The 15,781-nt window shown below is 63.5% G+C and overlaps 1 protein-coding gene across 1 annotated transcript; it reads right to left on the reverse strand.

Annotated features, from left to right (window-relative positions):
• Window positions 1-2,100: 2,100 nt before the first annotated feature.
• On the reverse strand, window positions 2,101-14,195 carry EFNA2 (ephrin A2). Its single transcript, XM_063113187.1, has 4 exons — window positions 14,059-14,195; window positions 4,819-5,132; window positions 2,884-2,949; window positions 2,101-2,222 (listed from the first exon to the last, which is right to left on the reverse strand). The coding sequence occupies exons 1-4, from the start codon at window positions 14,193-14,195 to the stop codon at window positions 2,101-2,103; spliced, it is 639 nt and encodes a 212-aa protein (XP_062969257.1).
• Window positions 14,196-15,781: the final 1,586 nt, after the last annotated feature.

The raw sequence follows: 15,781 nt of genomic DNA on the forward strand, positions 1-15,781 counted from the left end.
GTGCGGCTCACGGGCCTCATTAGGAAGCAGCCCCTGTCGCCGGGCCCAGCACAGCTGAATTAATTAGCTGACAGCGTTCCCTCTCGGCTAATTGTGCCCAAGACGCTGCAGTCACGGCGGGTGGGATGCAGCTGACGCTCGGTTGCAAGGACCCCTGTCCCTCAGACGGGTAACCCCCAGCCTCTCTGTGCATCAGTATCCTCCATCTGGGGGCTTGGCTGGGGTGAAGGCCCCTGGGACCCCAGAATCCACAGACATGCCTTTTGCAAAGCAAGAAGGGGATTCAGAGATGACAGACCAACCCCCACCTTGGCCTGGGGCACATGGGGAAACTGAGTCACGCATCAGTGGAGCTTGGCAACGGAGATGTCACAGAATCTGATTGGATCTCGAGATCCACCACGGATCCTGAGCCCCCCTGCACTCCAAACACAAACGAGGGCTGGTGGCCTCAGCCAGTCCTGGGCCCCAGGGATTCTGCCTTGCTCAGGCATGCCAGGTAGTGGCCACTTATAAGCACCTGCTGTGTACCCAGAGCTGGCCACCCACAGCCGTGTTTCTGCTCCAGGGCGGAAGGAGGGTGTTCCCATGGCCCAGAGGGGGAAACAGACCCACGATGGTTATGAAGGACATGGTGCCCCATAAATGCTAGTTCCAAGGCCTGGCCCCAAAACAAAGCATGAAACCATGAATCGCAGCTTCTCCGTGAGGCCTGGGCCCCCAATGTTCCTCAAGACGCCCCCTCTCCAGGCCGACTCCAGACCCACCTCCAAATTCTTAGCGTAAAGCTCTCCTGCAACACGTCCACGGCCCCAGACCCGCGCCTTTTGAGGTTTATGCTCATTTTATTATAAAAAAATACAGAATCCAAAGTTGATCGTGACGGAAGGAGGGGAGGCCCAGTCGCCAGCTCCAGGCGTGGCAACGCCGCCCACCCCGCCGACCCCCTACAAAAGCCCCCCGCCCGCCCACGCCCACCTCCTGGCGGCCGTACACAATATATATTTATATGTCATATCTATAAAACACAGAGTCAGGAAAGGCGGGCAGAAATATGAAATCTGTATAAACGCAATGTCTCGTTCATGAAAGTGTCTTCGGGGAGAGGTTCCCTTTCTTTTTGGTAGTGGTTCCTTCCCGCCCTCTTTATTTTGTCCTTTTTTTTTTTTTTTTTTTCTTAGAAACGTTATTGGGTCACGGAGTTGGGGGGCAGGTCGGGGGGGGGGGCTCCGACAGATGAAACGAGCTTATTGCAAAATGCAGCCTCTACCCTAAAATCTCCACCCACCCCACCCCCGCCAAAATAAAAGACCCGACAGGGCTGAGCAGAGCGAGAACGTTCCAGTCCGTCCGCAGGAACACAGGAAAAATAAAGCACAGTAAATGCTTGCTGGCTCTATTTACAGGAATATAACGTCTTCGCAGCCTGGGAGAGGCTGGGGGGCGGGGGGCTCCTCTGCACTGGCGGAAGCGGTTTCTATGGAGGCGGGAAGGGACTCCACGGTGGTGGCCGCCAGGAGCAAGAGGTGGGGCTGCGGGGTCTCCCGGAGCAGTTAGGGACACTCACCATTTGCCCCATTGGGCTCACTCTCGACTGTGTTGGGGCCTCTGGGGGGCCCTCGGTGGGTTCCAGCTGGACCCGACAAGTGGGGTGCAGAGCAGAGAGAAGCGGCTAGACCAGGTGTCAGCGACCCCGCCCCCCCATCCATTCTGTTTCCTCCCCAAAGTCACCAGCAACAGCAGGGAATAAATTAAATTAAAAACTCAAGTCTTTTCTGTTCCAACCGTGAAAAATACACTAAGAAAAAATAAAACTGCCGAGAGGTTCTCAGGTTCCCGGTGCCCCTGGAGGAGATGGCTAGGCCCGGAAGCCCCTTGGGGCACGGGGGCCCCTCGGCTGTCCCTCCCTGGGGCCTGCACAGGGGCAGGTGGACAGCCCCCTGCCCAGCGGGGCAGCACCAGTGGAGAAAGGAGCAGCGTCTCTATTTGGTCTCGGAGGCGTGGGGACCGTGGCCAGATCCTGAGGGCCAAGGTCAGGCGGTCCAGGTGCGGCTGTCCAGGTGCGGCTGTCCAGGTGGGGCCGGCGTCCCAGGGCCAGGACTAGGAGCCCAGGAGTGTCCAGAGTACAGGGACGGTGCTGAGGAAGAGGCGGCCGCTGCCCAGGCTGCTGCATGAGTTATTGCTGGTGAAGATGGGCTCAGGGGCCTCGTACAGGGTCTCATCTCGGGGGGACACAGAGGCAGGAGGGTGAGTGGGTGGTGCAGACCCCTCCTGGGATCCCCAGGTGCGCCTGGCCTCAGCATGCACATCTGTGCAATGGGCTCCCCACCCCACCAAGCAGGTTCTCAGAGGGCCACTCGCTGCCCAGTCGGGTCCCGGATCCCATGTCCCCTCCTCCCTAGTGTGGTGGCCCCACCCCCTTGCCTGGCTCCCTGATAGCGACCTGAAGTCCTTAAACATCTCAACTGAATGGTATTGGGTGCCAGTCGGGGCTGAGCCTCCAAGCACAGAGTGTAGCAAACAGTAGGCCCCCAAGAAACGTGTGCTTGGTGCTGGGCGTGGTCCCTAAGCTGCTGGGAGTCCCCCACTTCTCTCAGGCTGTGACTGTGATGTCCCAAGGGCGCAGAACACAAGACCCTCCGGTCCCTCCTGAGGACTTCTCTGATGCCCACTCTCCGGGCAAAGGACTTCCGCTTTCTCTCTGAAAGGTCTGAAATGTTTGCAGATGTGGAAACTGAGGCTGGGGGCAGGGCTGAGGTTGTGGGGCTTCCGAGGCTGTGCTGTGACCACACCTGCCCCCTGGTCTTCTGACCGCTCCTTGGTTCTGTGGGTTTAGGACACAGGGGTGGGGGCCTACATCCTGCCCGTCCCCTGAGCACTTACTGGTCGGCCGCACGTAAACTTTCAGCCGCAGGCAGGGCCGGTCCACGGCATTGGGTGGCGTGGCAGCTGGAAGAGAGGGGGTGGGGGTCGGTGAGGCAGGGGGTCTCGGTATCCAAGGCCTGTGGGGCTGCAGTCTGCTTCCCCACGTTGGTGACCCAGCCCTGACCCAAGGTGGGGGGATCCACCCTAAAACTCCTAGTCATACGTCAAAGCCCCAGACGCAACGCCCCGTTTCCTGACAGTCCTCCTGCACAGCCCCCCGCCGCTCCCTCTGCCCAACGCTGACCCCAGAGGCTACGCACGTCTGTGTCATTGTCCTGCCCTGTGTTACCCAGGGGCAGCAGAGTGAGGCTAGGAAGTGATAAATAAAAATACACTTGTTAAAAGTAAAAAAATAATAAATTAAAAAAAGGGATTCAGCCACATAATTGACCTGGGTTCAGATCCCTGCTCTGGGTGCCTGTGGGCAAGTCCCCTCCTCTCTGGCACACAGCAGGTGCTCTGGAAACCATGATTTCCATCTGGGAGGGACCCAGGGTGCCGGTCACGTGGAGGCAGAAGCCACATTAGGTTCTGAGGCCGGAGATTGCACCGTTATTCCGCCCGCTCCTTGGCCCACGTGGCACCCGGGCGGCGGGGCTTCTGCGGTGTCAGGATGAGTCGGGGGCGGGGGCCAGGCCCGACCCCGCTGGGCTGTGCACGCGCGTGAGCGGGGGGACACGTGTGCGCCCCACACGGGACGTGGTCGGGCTGTCCCTGCCGGGCGCAGGGACCCCGGTGGCCTGTCGCTCGGCAGCCGCCACCTCTGCCCGCCCCCCAGAAGCCCCTCATGGTGGGAGATGAAGATAAAAAGCACGTAACCAAAATAACATTCGTCACAGAGATAGGACGAATAATTACAGTCATTATCTTTATGAAACTCCCGTCTCAGAAAGAAAAATGTCATTTTTCTTATATTACGGGGACTTAATTTAAACACCTTCTCCTGGCTTCCCCCCACCGTTTCTTCCCTGAATTAAAAGGAAACAATCCAAATAGAGCAGAGAAAGGAGGAAATGGGGACTTGTAAAGTTTAATGTGACACAGCGGGGAGCCGGGTGGCGGGTTCCTCCCCGCGGCCCCACTCCCCATCTGCCCGCGATGCTGAGAAATGTGGACCCCCACGCCACGACGGAGGCACGGAGGCCAAGGTGGGCTGCCCCGTTCCCCCATCTCAGGGTGGGCAATGCCTGGACCCCCGTATTCCTGGCCAAGTTCATGGAGAGGAAGGGGCTGCCCAGGTTGTGGCCGAGTCAGGACTCGCACCTGGGCCTGGCTGCTGCGTTTCCCTGGCATTCTACGGAGAGGAAAGGGCCAGCGCGGACCCTGAAGGTGCAGCCGGGACGGGGGCAGCCTCCCCTCAGCCCAGCCTGGGTGTCCCCGTGGCTGCCACCCACCAACCTTTAAACAAACAGCCCACCCTTCTGGGGAGGCCGGGAGCCCAGCGGTGCTGGGGGAGGGCCCGTGAGACCCCTGCCTGGTCCTGGGTGAGGCTGGGACAGAAGGTGGGTTTGGCCACACTCCCTCCAGTGCTGGGCTCCAGATGCCTCAGTTTCCCTCCTCAGTGCACCGGGGGGTGGGCGCCCCTGTTCTCAGTTGGGTCCATCAGCTCGGCCAGCCCGGAGGCCGAGTGGTCTGAGCTGGAGGCTGAGGTCACAGACGAGGTCACGATCGTGTGTGTGTGTGTGTGTGTGTGTGTGTGTGTGTGTGTGTGTGTGTGTGTGTGTGTGTGTGTGTGTGTGTGTCCTCAGCCCTGCTCTGAGCCTCAGTTTCCCCATGTGCGAAGGGTGGATGCTGACGGACAGTCTCGGCCTCCCAGGCTCTCCGGATGACCACCGGGGAACTTGGCACCCGGCAACCGCGGCCCCCGCCCCGTGCCCCGGGCCCGCCACTCACAGATGTAGTAATACTCGTGGCCCGGGCGGAACTCAAAGCCCAGGGAGAAGGGCGTGAAGAGCTGGAACTTCTCGGAGAACTTGAGCGGCCCCCCGGGCGCCGCGGGCCGGTTGCACTCCCAGCGCTTGAAGCCACGCTGCCGGTGGTCGCAGGACGCGTGGCCCTCGCCGTTGACCATGTACAGCACGTAGTGCTCCATGCGCTCGGCGGGTGGCAGCGGCGTCCCGTAATGTGGGCAGTAGATGTCCAGGTAGTCATTGATGCTGACCTCCACCGTGTAGCCGCCGCCGTCGTCCGCGCCACCCGCGTGGAACCTGCGGGGCAGGGGCGGTCAGCGACGGGGATGGACAGTCCGTGCACGGAGAGCTCCAGGGTCAGAACCCACAGTCCCCTGCCTGGCACCTCCCTGGCCTCAGCGTCCCCAGCTGTGCCACAGCAGGGCCGAGGAACAGGGGTGCACCCGGGCAGGCTGACATCTGGACCCCACTGCACACACAGGCCAAGCGGGGGTCCTGACTCTGCGCCTCCGCAGGAGCCGCCTCCTCCACCAGGAGGTCCCCACCCAGAAACGTGCTGCCGATCGTCCACGCCCCCTCCTCCAGCCAGCCCCCCACCCTGCACACACCCTTCCCCAGCTCCACCTGCCAAAGAGGACCAGGGCAGTGTGGGGGACACTGGCCAGGTGTGCCGGGTCCCTGTGGGGCAAGCTCTGCCTTTATCCCAGCCTCAGTTTCCTGGCAGGGGTGTGGCTTGGAGTGAAGGACCTCGGCTCCCCCGGGCAGCTACCAAGGGTTACACCCACTGCCCAGCTCAGAGGTGCCCTGGGCTCGGCCCCCAGCCTCACCCCTTCTGTCCAGCATGACCCAGCTGGTCCCTTGCCCCCTCTGAGCATCTCGAACCCTGACCCTGAGTCTTCCCTCCTGAGCCACGGAATCCAGCAGCTGCCCCTCCAACCTCCAGGGCACCCCACCAGGATCCTCCATGCCTGACACCTCGTTTCCCCCTGGCCCTGCCTTGTCTGTCGTGGATGGAGGTCAGCTGAGGGAGGGACCGGCAGCTCCCCCTCCATCTCTGCATCTCTGCCTCGGGCTACAGCCGCAGGAACCCTTAGATCTCCAGGATGTGGTCCCCGGGGTCCCTGTCGTGTAGACGCGGCCCGGACAGAGGGGGGTGCGAGGGGGGGCCCTGAGAGGGGCTTATTAGCACATAAAAGGCCTGAGCAGGGATGGATGGGGCAGGCGGGCTCACCCACGCAGCTCCTGCCTCCTCCCTCCCGCACAGGCCGGGGAAACTGAGGCCCAGCAAGGGTCGGCAGCAGAGAGGGCGCGAGAGGGCGCAGGCTGCTCCCACCCCAGCCCTGCCAGTGCCTCTGTGCCCACTGCGCCAGCCGCCACCGCCGCCTGCAGGAGGGAGCCTGCCGCGGGCCCCATGCCGGGTGCACTAATTGGTACAGCGGGCGCGGGAGGGGCAGCCGGATTATCAGATGGCATCGGCCTGGCCCCTCACCGCCCCTGAGACGCTGCAGCAGGCGGGGCTGAGGGGTCCCGGGTCCCCAGGGGTGTGGAGGAGGCGGGCAGGAAACTCCTGCTCACTCATGCCTTGGTTTCCCCGCTGCTCACTGGGGATCCAGCACAAAGATTTCCAGAGCCTGTGGCTGGGTCGAAGCTGGAGGAATTGCAGGAGCTGGAGGGAGGGGACTCACCAACCAGCCCCTTCCTCACTCTGTTGGATTCGTCCAGGGATGGGAGCTCACGTCACACCCACTTCCCCAGGAACCCGGCACAGAGGCAGGGAGGACGCGCTGCCGAGGAAACCCCTGCAGGGGTTGGTCTCAGGCCTCCGGACAGCGTGGCTGGAGCCCAGCTGGGCCTCAGGTTCATCCTCCCCTATAAGCCTCGTCTTCCCCTCCGTGCAGGAAGACCATCCTCGTGGCTGCGGGGAGAGCTTGGAGTGTGTCCACGGTGGGTGACGCACAGACGCAGAACAGCCCTGGGACAGCCTCAGACGGAGACAGCCTGGGACCCAGCCCATCCCTGGGTTGCTTAGTGGCCGGAGGGGCACACAGTCTCATTGACCTGCCGTGGACTCTGGCCCCTTGGGCACGATCGATGCAGAAGCCGCTCCAGGCTTTTTGAAAAGTCATTTCGCTCCTTCCCCGCCAGAGTGAAAGCCTCATTGATCAGCTGATCGATGCAGCCACGGCCCACAGCTTGCCCGGGACCCACCCACACCCAGGCCGGGCCCTGCAGGGGAGGCTGCGATGGGGGAGCCACAGGCAGGGGAGAGGGCGGATCTGGGCTGGAGACCCCCTGTCCTGGCCCTCAGTTTCCCCTGACATCCCTGCAGTGATGGCCAGTGATCCACAACTCGGCCTGAAAGAGCCTGGCTCGGCAGGACCCTTCCGGAGACGGGACTGGGTGTGGGCAGGTGGCCGTAGCGGCAGCCACTCCTTCCTGCAGCCAACACAGCCATGTGCTCTCTTCCCATCTCGTCTTTTGCAAAACATCAGAGACTGAGGCCACTTTGCCTGCTCAGTGGCTGACACTCAGGCCCCACCAGGCCGCAGCGAGGGCCTCTAGGCTCCTGATCTCCCCAAGTCCAAGGCTCGCTCTTCTGAATGTAAATCAGATCCCGCGACCTGCTGTTCAAAGCCCTCCCGTGAGCACCTCATTGCTCCGAATAAAACGCACACCCCCACTGACCTGGCCTCCCCAGGGCTCTCTCCTGTCCAGCCGCACCAGCCTCCTGATTCCACCCCAGGGCCTCTGAACGTGCTGTTCCTGCCGCCTGAATGCTCTTCTGGTCTCTGCCTGCATCTCAACCCGGCATGATCATGTTTATACCTTTACATGGTCTGCTGTCTGCCTCCCCGGGACCGTGAGGGTCGGCCACCTTCTCTGCCCCTTTCCCCATGGCCAGCACAGGCCCTGTATACAGTGGCACTCAATATATGTTTGTTGATGAACAAGTGAATTAAAAAGGCCAAAGGTTTGAAGACTTTGAGATGCTAGAGTCATGGGGAGCAGAAAGCAGCCCCCAGGTGAGGGGAGGCAGGGACCCCAGACAGGCAGGTGAAGGGGGAAGCCTCCCACCCCCGCCCGAGCTCTGGCCGCCTAAGTGGGCCATTTGTTTGCTTCCTGTCTTTGAGATAGCGACGGCCTTGCTGCGTTGGCATTCCCGGTTCCAAGTTGGTGGGTGAGCCAGGGGCGGGCACCTCACCCCTGCTCAGGGTGGCGCCTGCGTGGGGGGAGACACCCCCACCCCAGAACCAAGCGTGGTGAGAGCGAGACAAAGCCTTCATTTTCTCCACAAGTGCCACAGAAGCCTGGCAATGCAAACGCTCGGTGGGAGAGGCAGATAGAGATCGCAATTCCCACTAAGGGGTTAATGACTGATTCAAGGTCTTTTCCCAGACAGAGGGAGGGAAGGCCTGTTTCCTCCCCCGGCCACACCTTCACCCCACGCTGGTTCATCCTGCCGGCCAGGTGCCAACATCCATTCCTCCAGGCAGCCCTCCTGACCCGGGGGATCCTCACCCACCAGGGCTCCCTGTCCTGCCCTCCGAAGACCACCCCGCCATACCCTGCAGCCCCCTCTGGCGACCACCCAGCCTGCCACTCATTAGCTCCAATCCGGCGATCACCAAGTCATGAGGCACTAATAGCAAAGCGACTAATCAGGAGTCTCACCCAAAACCAGGGTGAGAGTGTGGTAAGCCGTCCTCCCAGACGGGAAACTGAGGCACGGGAGGAGCCAGCAGCCAGGGCCCCTGCAGGCGGGCGGGTGGGCACCTTCCCACAGGCCACCAAGTGGGTCTCCTCCTCTGCCTCTTGGCCTGTGCCTGTCCGCATCTCTCTAACGGGGCCGAGAAACTCCTGGGGGGTCTCCAGGCCCTACGTGGGGCAGAGCCCGCCCATCCCCTCCTACTGCCCCCACTGAGGCCTCCTGAACCTCAGCATCCACTCTCGGCTTTTCAAGGGGCCAAAGAGCTGTCCCCCCGATATCAGGAATGGCTGCCTTTCTTCCTGCCCAAGGGCTGGGTGGGCCCTTGAGGGAAATTAAGGACCCGAGGGTAAACTGAGGCAGGGACCCCCCCAGAGCCGAAGCAAGAGAGAAAAAAACGGGGCCGGAACAAAAGGCCAGGCAGGGGTTCACAGGGTCAGGCCCCCGTACCCCTGGGCCACGGACTCAGGTGAGGTGGGGGTGGCCAGGGTGCAGCGTCCAGAGGGTGTGGCTGTTCTGGGTCACCCCAACCTCTGGCTGTGCCCCAGTGCACGCAGGCTGTCCCTGACACTCCTTGGTCAGTCCAGGCATAGTCACCTCTTGAAGAAGTGGGGACACCCCAGACTGTGCCTGACTTCCTAGTGGCCTCGGTGAGTCACTCCCTCTCAGGGCCTCGGCCACCACACCTGTGATGTGGGATATCTGACCCCCCACCACAGGGCGGGCGGGCTCGGGGGTGTCAAAGCTGGGGGTAGGGCAGGCAAGGGCACTGCTTGGCACGTCAGTGGATGAAGGCCCTCAAAGCCAAGGTCCCCAGGTCACACAGGGAGACCCAGGCACGGCGGCTTTACAGTGGCCCCCCGCTGCGCTCCCCCATGTCAACCGAGACCCCTGCCAGGGCCGGCTCGGCTGCGGTGTTCAAACCTTGGTTAAAACAAAACCCTGCCTGCTCCTCCACTGGTGCCTGCCGAGCACTCAGCAGTGTGTCTGGGACGGTGGCAGCACCGTGGGGACCAGGCAGGAGGTGGCTCTGCAGCTTGCCCCAGCTCGGCACACTGTCTGGAAGACAAAGCCACTCATTCCCGCTGGACCCATTGCCCAGAGAGAAACCCCCCAAAGCAGCAGCTGCAGGGCAAGGCTGGGCCAGGGCACAGTGCCTCAGGGGCAGGGAAGGGGGTGTTGTCACCGAGCGCACATGGCCATGGGGGGCGGGACCCCCATGCCAGCCAGCCCAGCTCAAGGGCAGAGGAAGGGACCAACGGAAGGAAACCATCGGCCTCCCAAAAACGCTGCCTCCCAGCCCGCCCTCAGGGCATCTGCCATCCTAAGTACAACCTCCACCCCTGCCCGTGACCCTGAGGGCCCCTGAGGACACTCGCCGAGAAGGTCAGCCCCTTGCCCAGCCCGGCCCCAGCGGCAGGCTGGAGGTCACATCCCACTGTGCGACAACTCGCCGAGGGGCAGGGGTCCTCCCCACCTCCCAGCCTCGGTTTCTTTATCTGCACACGGAGGCCACCGAGGTCCACAGCAGGGAGAGACGAAGGCTGGGACAGGAAGGACGTGGTCACCTGTCCCACCCCGGGAAGCCCAAAGAAGGGGAGAGACAGAGACCTGAAGAAACAGTGACCCCCGTACATCAACAGGAACATCGGCTGGAACATTCGGGATCGGGCCACACTGACTGCCAGAGGCCCCTCCTCTGGACTGCAGCAGTGCCTCGGTTTCCCTCTCCATGTGGGGGCCTCCAGGGCCCTCAATGGTGCTCATGCCCTGCCCGTCCATGCCCCGCTGCCGTCGCTGAGCCAAACAACCTGCCGGGCTCGAGAGGGGCTGGGTCCCCCGCACTGATTCATCCAGCAGCCCGGCCACCCACCAGAGGTCACGCCCAGGCCTCCCACAGCCCCCTGGACCCCACCCTCGGCCCCAAATCCCCCAGGCCCACTGCCTCGCTCTCCAAGTGCCCCCAAGCCGGCAGGGAGCCGAGCTTCTCTCCAACAAAACAAAAACCCTCATGCAGCAAAACTCAGCATCACCCCTCCAAAGCCGGCTCCCCAGAGGCCAAGCGAGGCCGGCACTTCCATGGGGACTGGCGACATCAGCCACCGTGGCCACAGGAAGACATCTGCCTCAGGGGCCGGGACATCTCCTGCCTGGATGTGTGAGAGGGGGCTTGGCCGCAGCCCACCCAGAGGGCCATCAGGCCGTGAGGGACCCAGAGAGGGGTGGCCACAGCCTAGTGATGCCAGCGGGGACAGGCAGTAGCCCCAGTGTCCCCCACCTGGTCGGCACCGCCAGGTCCACATGGACTGGGTTTCCAATCAGAAGGTGGGACTGCGTGTACCTGCTCTGGGCCTCAATGGCCCGGCTGCACCTGGCCCTGTCCCCGTACCCGTGGGTAGAGAAGGTGAACAGTAGGGTGACGGGTGTGGACCGCTGTGGCCCTTGCTGCTCCCACACGAAAGACCCTGGGGCCAGCGGCACTGTCGCCCACACGGACACACTTACACAGCCACAGGCAGGCACCCCACAGATGAGCACGCACGCATGCACTTGACGCGCAGACACGCATGTGTACCCAGATGCTGCAAATGTTGCGTACATGGACACGTTCGTGCAGATGTGGGTGCACCGCACACGCAGGCACACTCGCGTGCACATGCAGGCGCTCATTCCACAACTGCACAGACACACATGTGAACATGCCAGTGGTCAGGCCGCCATGCACACGCAGAATCACACGGCAGCCTGCCACACAAGACACACACCTCCCAGGACCCTCAGGACACTCGTGTGTTATAGAGAAGAACACGCAGCCACACGCAACCACATGTAACCACACATACAGCAACCCAATGTGACTCTCAGGCACATCTGCACCCCACGTACAAAGATGCACAAGGATGCACACGCGCCGCCAGGCAAATACACACAAAATGCAGTGGCCGGGCCAGGTGAAGGCAGTCAGGCCAGGTCTAAGCCAGGGACCCGCCCAGCCCATTCCGGCCTGGCTAGAAACAGGCCCAGAGATACCCAGCAGCCAGTTCAGGGACGCTCAGCCCAGGTGGAGTGGGAGCCGGTCAGACAGACGCTGGACAGCAGCCAGTGGACGGGGGACTGAGGCCGGGTGGCCCCACCCTAGGGTGGCCCAAGGAGGTGGGTGCGGGGCTCCCTTGGCAAGGCCACGTCCACCAGCTGCGTGTGCACAGGACATGCACTTCACAACAGGGAGAATGCAACTGGGGAAACACAGCCACATACTTATTACCTTGGCGCAGGTACCGGGCCGGCCGGGTGGGCGGGTGGCCGACCTCGCTGCCCCACTGCCTGTGCCTGTGGGGCCCCCATCTGAGTACAGCAGCCCCTCTAGCTGCCCCCGTGCTGGCCTATCCATTGAGTGTGTCCGTCCCCTTCTCACAGTGCCTCTCATGCATGCGTCCCTCACACTCAGGGTCCCTACCTCTCTCCCCACGTCTCCTCCATCTGATGTAGTCACCAGCCTCTGCTCCAACCCCTTTCCTGTCTCCCCAGCCCACCCTGCCTCCTGCCTGGGGCCTGGCTGCCGCCCTTGCACCACCAGGCCGATCCCCCATCACCCAGGCACAGGCTCCAATACAGCCACCCGCAGACACCCAATCTCCTAAAGGGTCCCCGTGCTGCCGAGCTCCACTTCTGCAGAGCCCTGCAACGTTGCGACGAAACCCTGATTCTGGACGGATCTGGGCTTCCTGGGCAAGGCGTTCCCCCAGGCCCTGGGCTCCATTGCAGGGTGCTGGGCACAGTCACCATCAACCCCGGATGCCCCAGGCAGGAGGAAGAGGAGGGTCTTGGTGCTGCCGGGTCTGCTCTGTGCACCAGCAAGGCTGTCCCCTCGGGCAGCAGTTGGAGCAGGGCTGTCAGGTCAGACCCAGAGCAACAGGAGGTGGCCAAGTGGCCGGCCCAAGACAGGCACTGGGGAGGTCACCTCTTTCCCCTGGCCAGGGGTCCCGCCTGTGGTCCACGGCCCTGTGGCAGGTGAGGGCAGCAAGGTGACCCTGCCGACCCTCTTCCTTCCCCATTGCTGGCTCCTCGTGTGTTTGGCGTTTGCTAGAACAAAGGACAGGCCATGCCGGGGACCGGAGATTCCGGAGCTGAAACCAAAAACTTGGGCCAGAGAAGCGCTGCCTGCTGGGCTCCCTGAGCAGCCGGCGACAGGGAAGAGCCTTAATCAAACCCACATGTGACCGGCACAGTGAGCAGCATGGGGACCAGCTCTTCGGTGGCCCAGTCGTCCCTCCGCAGCCCAGGGTCCCTGCCCTTGATGCTGGGGGCCCCAACCCCACAGCCAGGCAACCGAGGGGGTAATCTGGGCTGGCTCCCCACCCCCACAGTGGAACACGGGCCGCCCTTGTCCCAGAGCCTGCCTCAAAGACAGTCCTTTATGCAACTTTCTGCCTGGGGATCGGGGACAGCAGGGGACAGTAGGCTCCAGAGGGCGGCTCGGACGGCACAGGAAGCGGCTGGAAAGCGGAGAGAAAGTGACCGGTGGCAGAGAAGCAGGGAGTGGGGACACTGGCTGCCTTGCCCGGGATGTGCAGCCCCGCCAGCCGTGGACCGACCCTGAGCCTCGGGACCCCCAAAGCCCTGACTCCCATGGGACTCCCAGTCTGCTCTGGCCTTTGAGACCCCCGAATGGGCAAGAGGACCTGGTCAGTCACCAGCAAACTTTTCGTACCCAGACTAAGTAACGGGGCTCCTTCTGCCCCCAATGCATTGTGCTCAGTGCCTGGCATGGCCCGGGTCCGAAACACAGGGGGTTGTGCAGTAGGCAGGCGGGGCACCTCGGCCGGGTGTGGCAAGCTGGGTGTGAGGCCACACGGGTCCCCATCCCCAGTCTCCTCCCCTCGCGGTGACCTTGAGCCAGACCTCTTCCCCTTCTGCGCCTCAGTTTCCCCATCAGCGTCAGAAGCACAGAAGAGGACACTACCCTGTCGCACCTCCCATGACTGCCCCCAGCCCCCTTGGTCCCTCAGTCTCCCTGTCCCTCCAAAGCTGGAATCCCGGACCCCTGGACTGAACGCAGTCGCCGGGTCAGTAGGAAGGGACCCTCCAACTTCCCCAAGTTCAGCTGCAGACCCATCCGCAGGTCGCGCCCCAGACTCCCGCCCGAGGGCATCGTCCCCACCGCTGGGGCAACGTCCCCGGGGATCCCCGCCAACTCTGAAGCCGACGGGGGTCCCCCGAGTCCAGGAAGGGAACTCAAGAGGCCGCAGGGCTTGGAGGGTGCCAGAGGGGTTCCCCAAACTCGTGGAGACGTGGGCACCCCGGGGACCGCGGGGCTCGAGTCCCCCGAGTCGGCCCGGCAGCGGGGCGCCCCGGTGGGGGGGGTGCCCGAGGGGCGCGTGTCCCCCAAACTCCGGGGGCCAGCGCTCCCTGGGGGCCTCCCCGCCCTGGAGGCCGCGCGCGCCCGGGGCGCCCCGGTGGGGTGCGGGCGGGGTGCGGGGTGTGCTCCGGGGTCCCGGCGCCCGCGGCCGCGCTCACCTGGGGTTGCTGCGGTTCCAGTAGACGGCGTAGCGGTCCGCGTTGGCGCGGGCGGCGTCCTCGGCGCGCGCCAGGGGCGGCCGCAGCAGGAGCAGCAGCGGCAGCAGCGGCAGCAGCGGGCGCCGCGCGCGCGCCATGGCCCGGGTCCGGCCGCCGCGCTCCCCGGCCGCCGCCTGCCACCGTCTCCGCCTCCTCCGCCGCCGCCGCGCGGGCGGGCTGGGGGCGGGCGCGAAGAGGGCGCGGCGGCGCTTGGAGATCCCCGGCCGCCCCCGCCTCCGCGCGTGCGACCTCGGGCGCCGAGAAGTCAGGCGGCGGCGGGGGAGGAGGGGCCCCGGGCGCGGGACTCTCGGAGCGCGGGTCGCCGCCGCCGGGGAGGGGCCGGGGCTCCGGCCTTTGTCCCGCCCGAGCGCCGGGAGGGCCGCGGGCGCCCCCTCCCGCCGTGCCCCGGCCACACGGGGCTGGGCCGGGGGGTCTCCCGCTTCCACCGCGCCCCCCCTCCCTGGCCCAATGTCCTCAGGGTCCTGCTGCAGCGACCCCAAGCTCTGCGCGGTGTGGGGGGAATCGGCATCGGCGTGGCCTGGCTGAGGGTCTCGGAGGGGCATGGGACGCATTCATGCCCCAGGCCACTGCCTGTGCAGGACGTGCAAGAGGACCCCGGCCCACCTCCCCAGTGCAAACACTATCAGCCCAGACAAACCTTCAATCAGGCCCAGCGAACTCGGCGCCTCCAGCGGGGCCCAGGGGAGAGCTTTGGGGTCCAGCAGACCAAAGTCTGAAACCTCCTCTGCTGCTGCCTCTCTGGGGGCCTCCAGGAGTCACTCCCCTCTCTAGCCTGTTTTCTTCTGGCCATCCCTACCTTGCCCCTAAGGGTGCCAGGCCCACAATAGGTGGCCCAACACATGTTGAGTCTGAGTCTGAGCAGCTCAGGGTGGGATCCAAGCAGCCCACAGTGCGATCCAGGCTGACAGCAGGGAAGTCCACACGCAGGAATCCAGCAGGCAGAGGACGACGGACCAGAAGAGTGTTCCGGGCAGAGGGCACAGCCAGAGCGAAGGCCTGGGGTCTGACCTGTTCGGGGAACTCAGAATGACCTCTCCTGGGAGGCTGACTGCAGGCAAGGACCTGGGACTGGGTCTATCGCTGCCCTTTCTCATGCCACAGCCTCCACCCTCACCAGACTTCTGGGCATGTAGAGGGTATGTTATCACCAAGTGCTGGCTGGAAAGTACCAGTGGTACCCAGCCAATTTCCATCTCTCTTTGATTGTTTCATTTGCCAGGCCTGGTGCAGAGGAGGGAACCACAGACTGGGAGCTAAGAGTCTTAAACTGGAAGGTCCCCATAGGAGGGATTATCAAAACTCCCTTCAGGGACTGTGAGAGCTCAGAGATTGACAAACTAACCTGTTCCCCAGCAAGGCAGGAGTGGCAAATGAACCTACCATGGCCACACACCTGCGATATGTTGTGGGCTTGTTCCACGTGTCCCCTGGGCTCCCTCCCTCCTCCCCCACTTCCCCACACCACCCGACCTTTGCTCAGGATGTGCCCTGCTTGGAAGTCTGTCCCTTCGCTTCCCTTTAAAATCCTGTTCATCCTTCAGGGCCTGTCCCACCTGCTGCCCCACCTTCCCTGCCATGACAAGTTGCTCGGTCCTCTGCCATTGGGAGCTCAGCCCGTCTGTTCTGGGTGTTCTGGGCTTGAGGTCTTGTCACCTGACCTGAC

Source organism: Cynocephalus volans, chromosome 10, assembly GCF_027409185.1.
Source record: "Cynocephalus volans isolate mCynVol1 chromosome 10, mCynVol1.pri, whole genome shotgun sequence".
Lineage (NCBI taxonomy): Eukaryota > Metazoa > Chordata > Mammalia > Dermoptera > Cynocephalidae > Cynocephalus > Cynocephalus volans.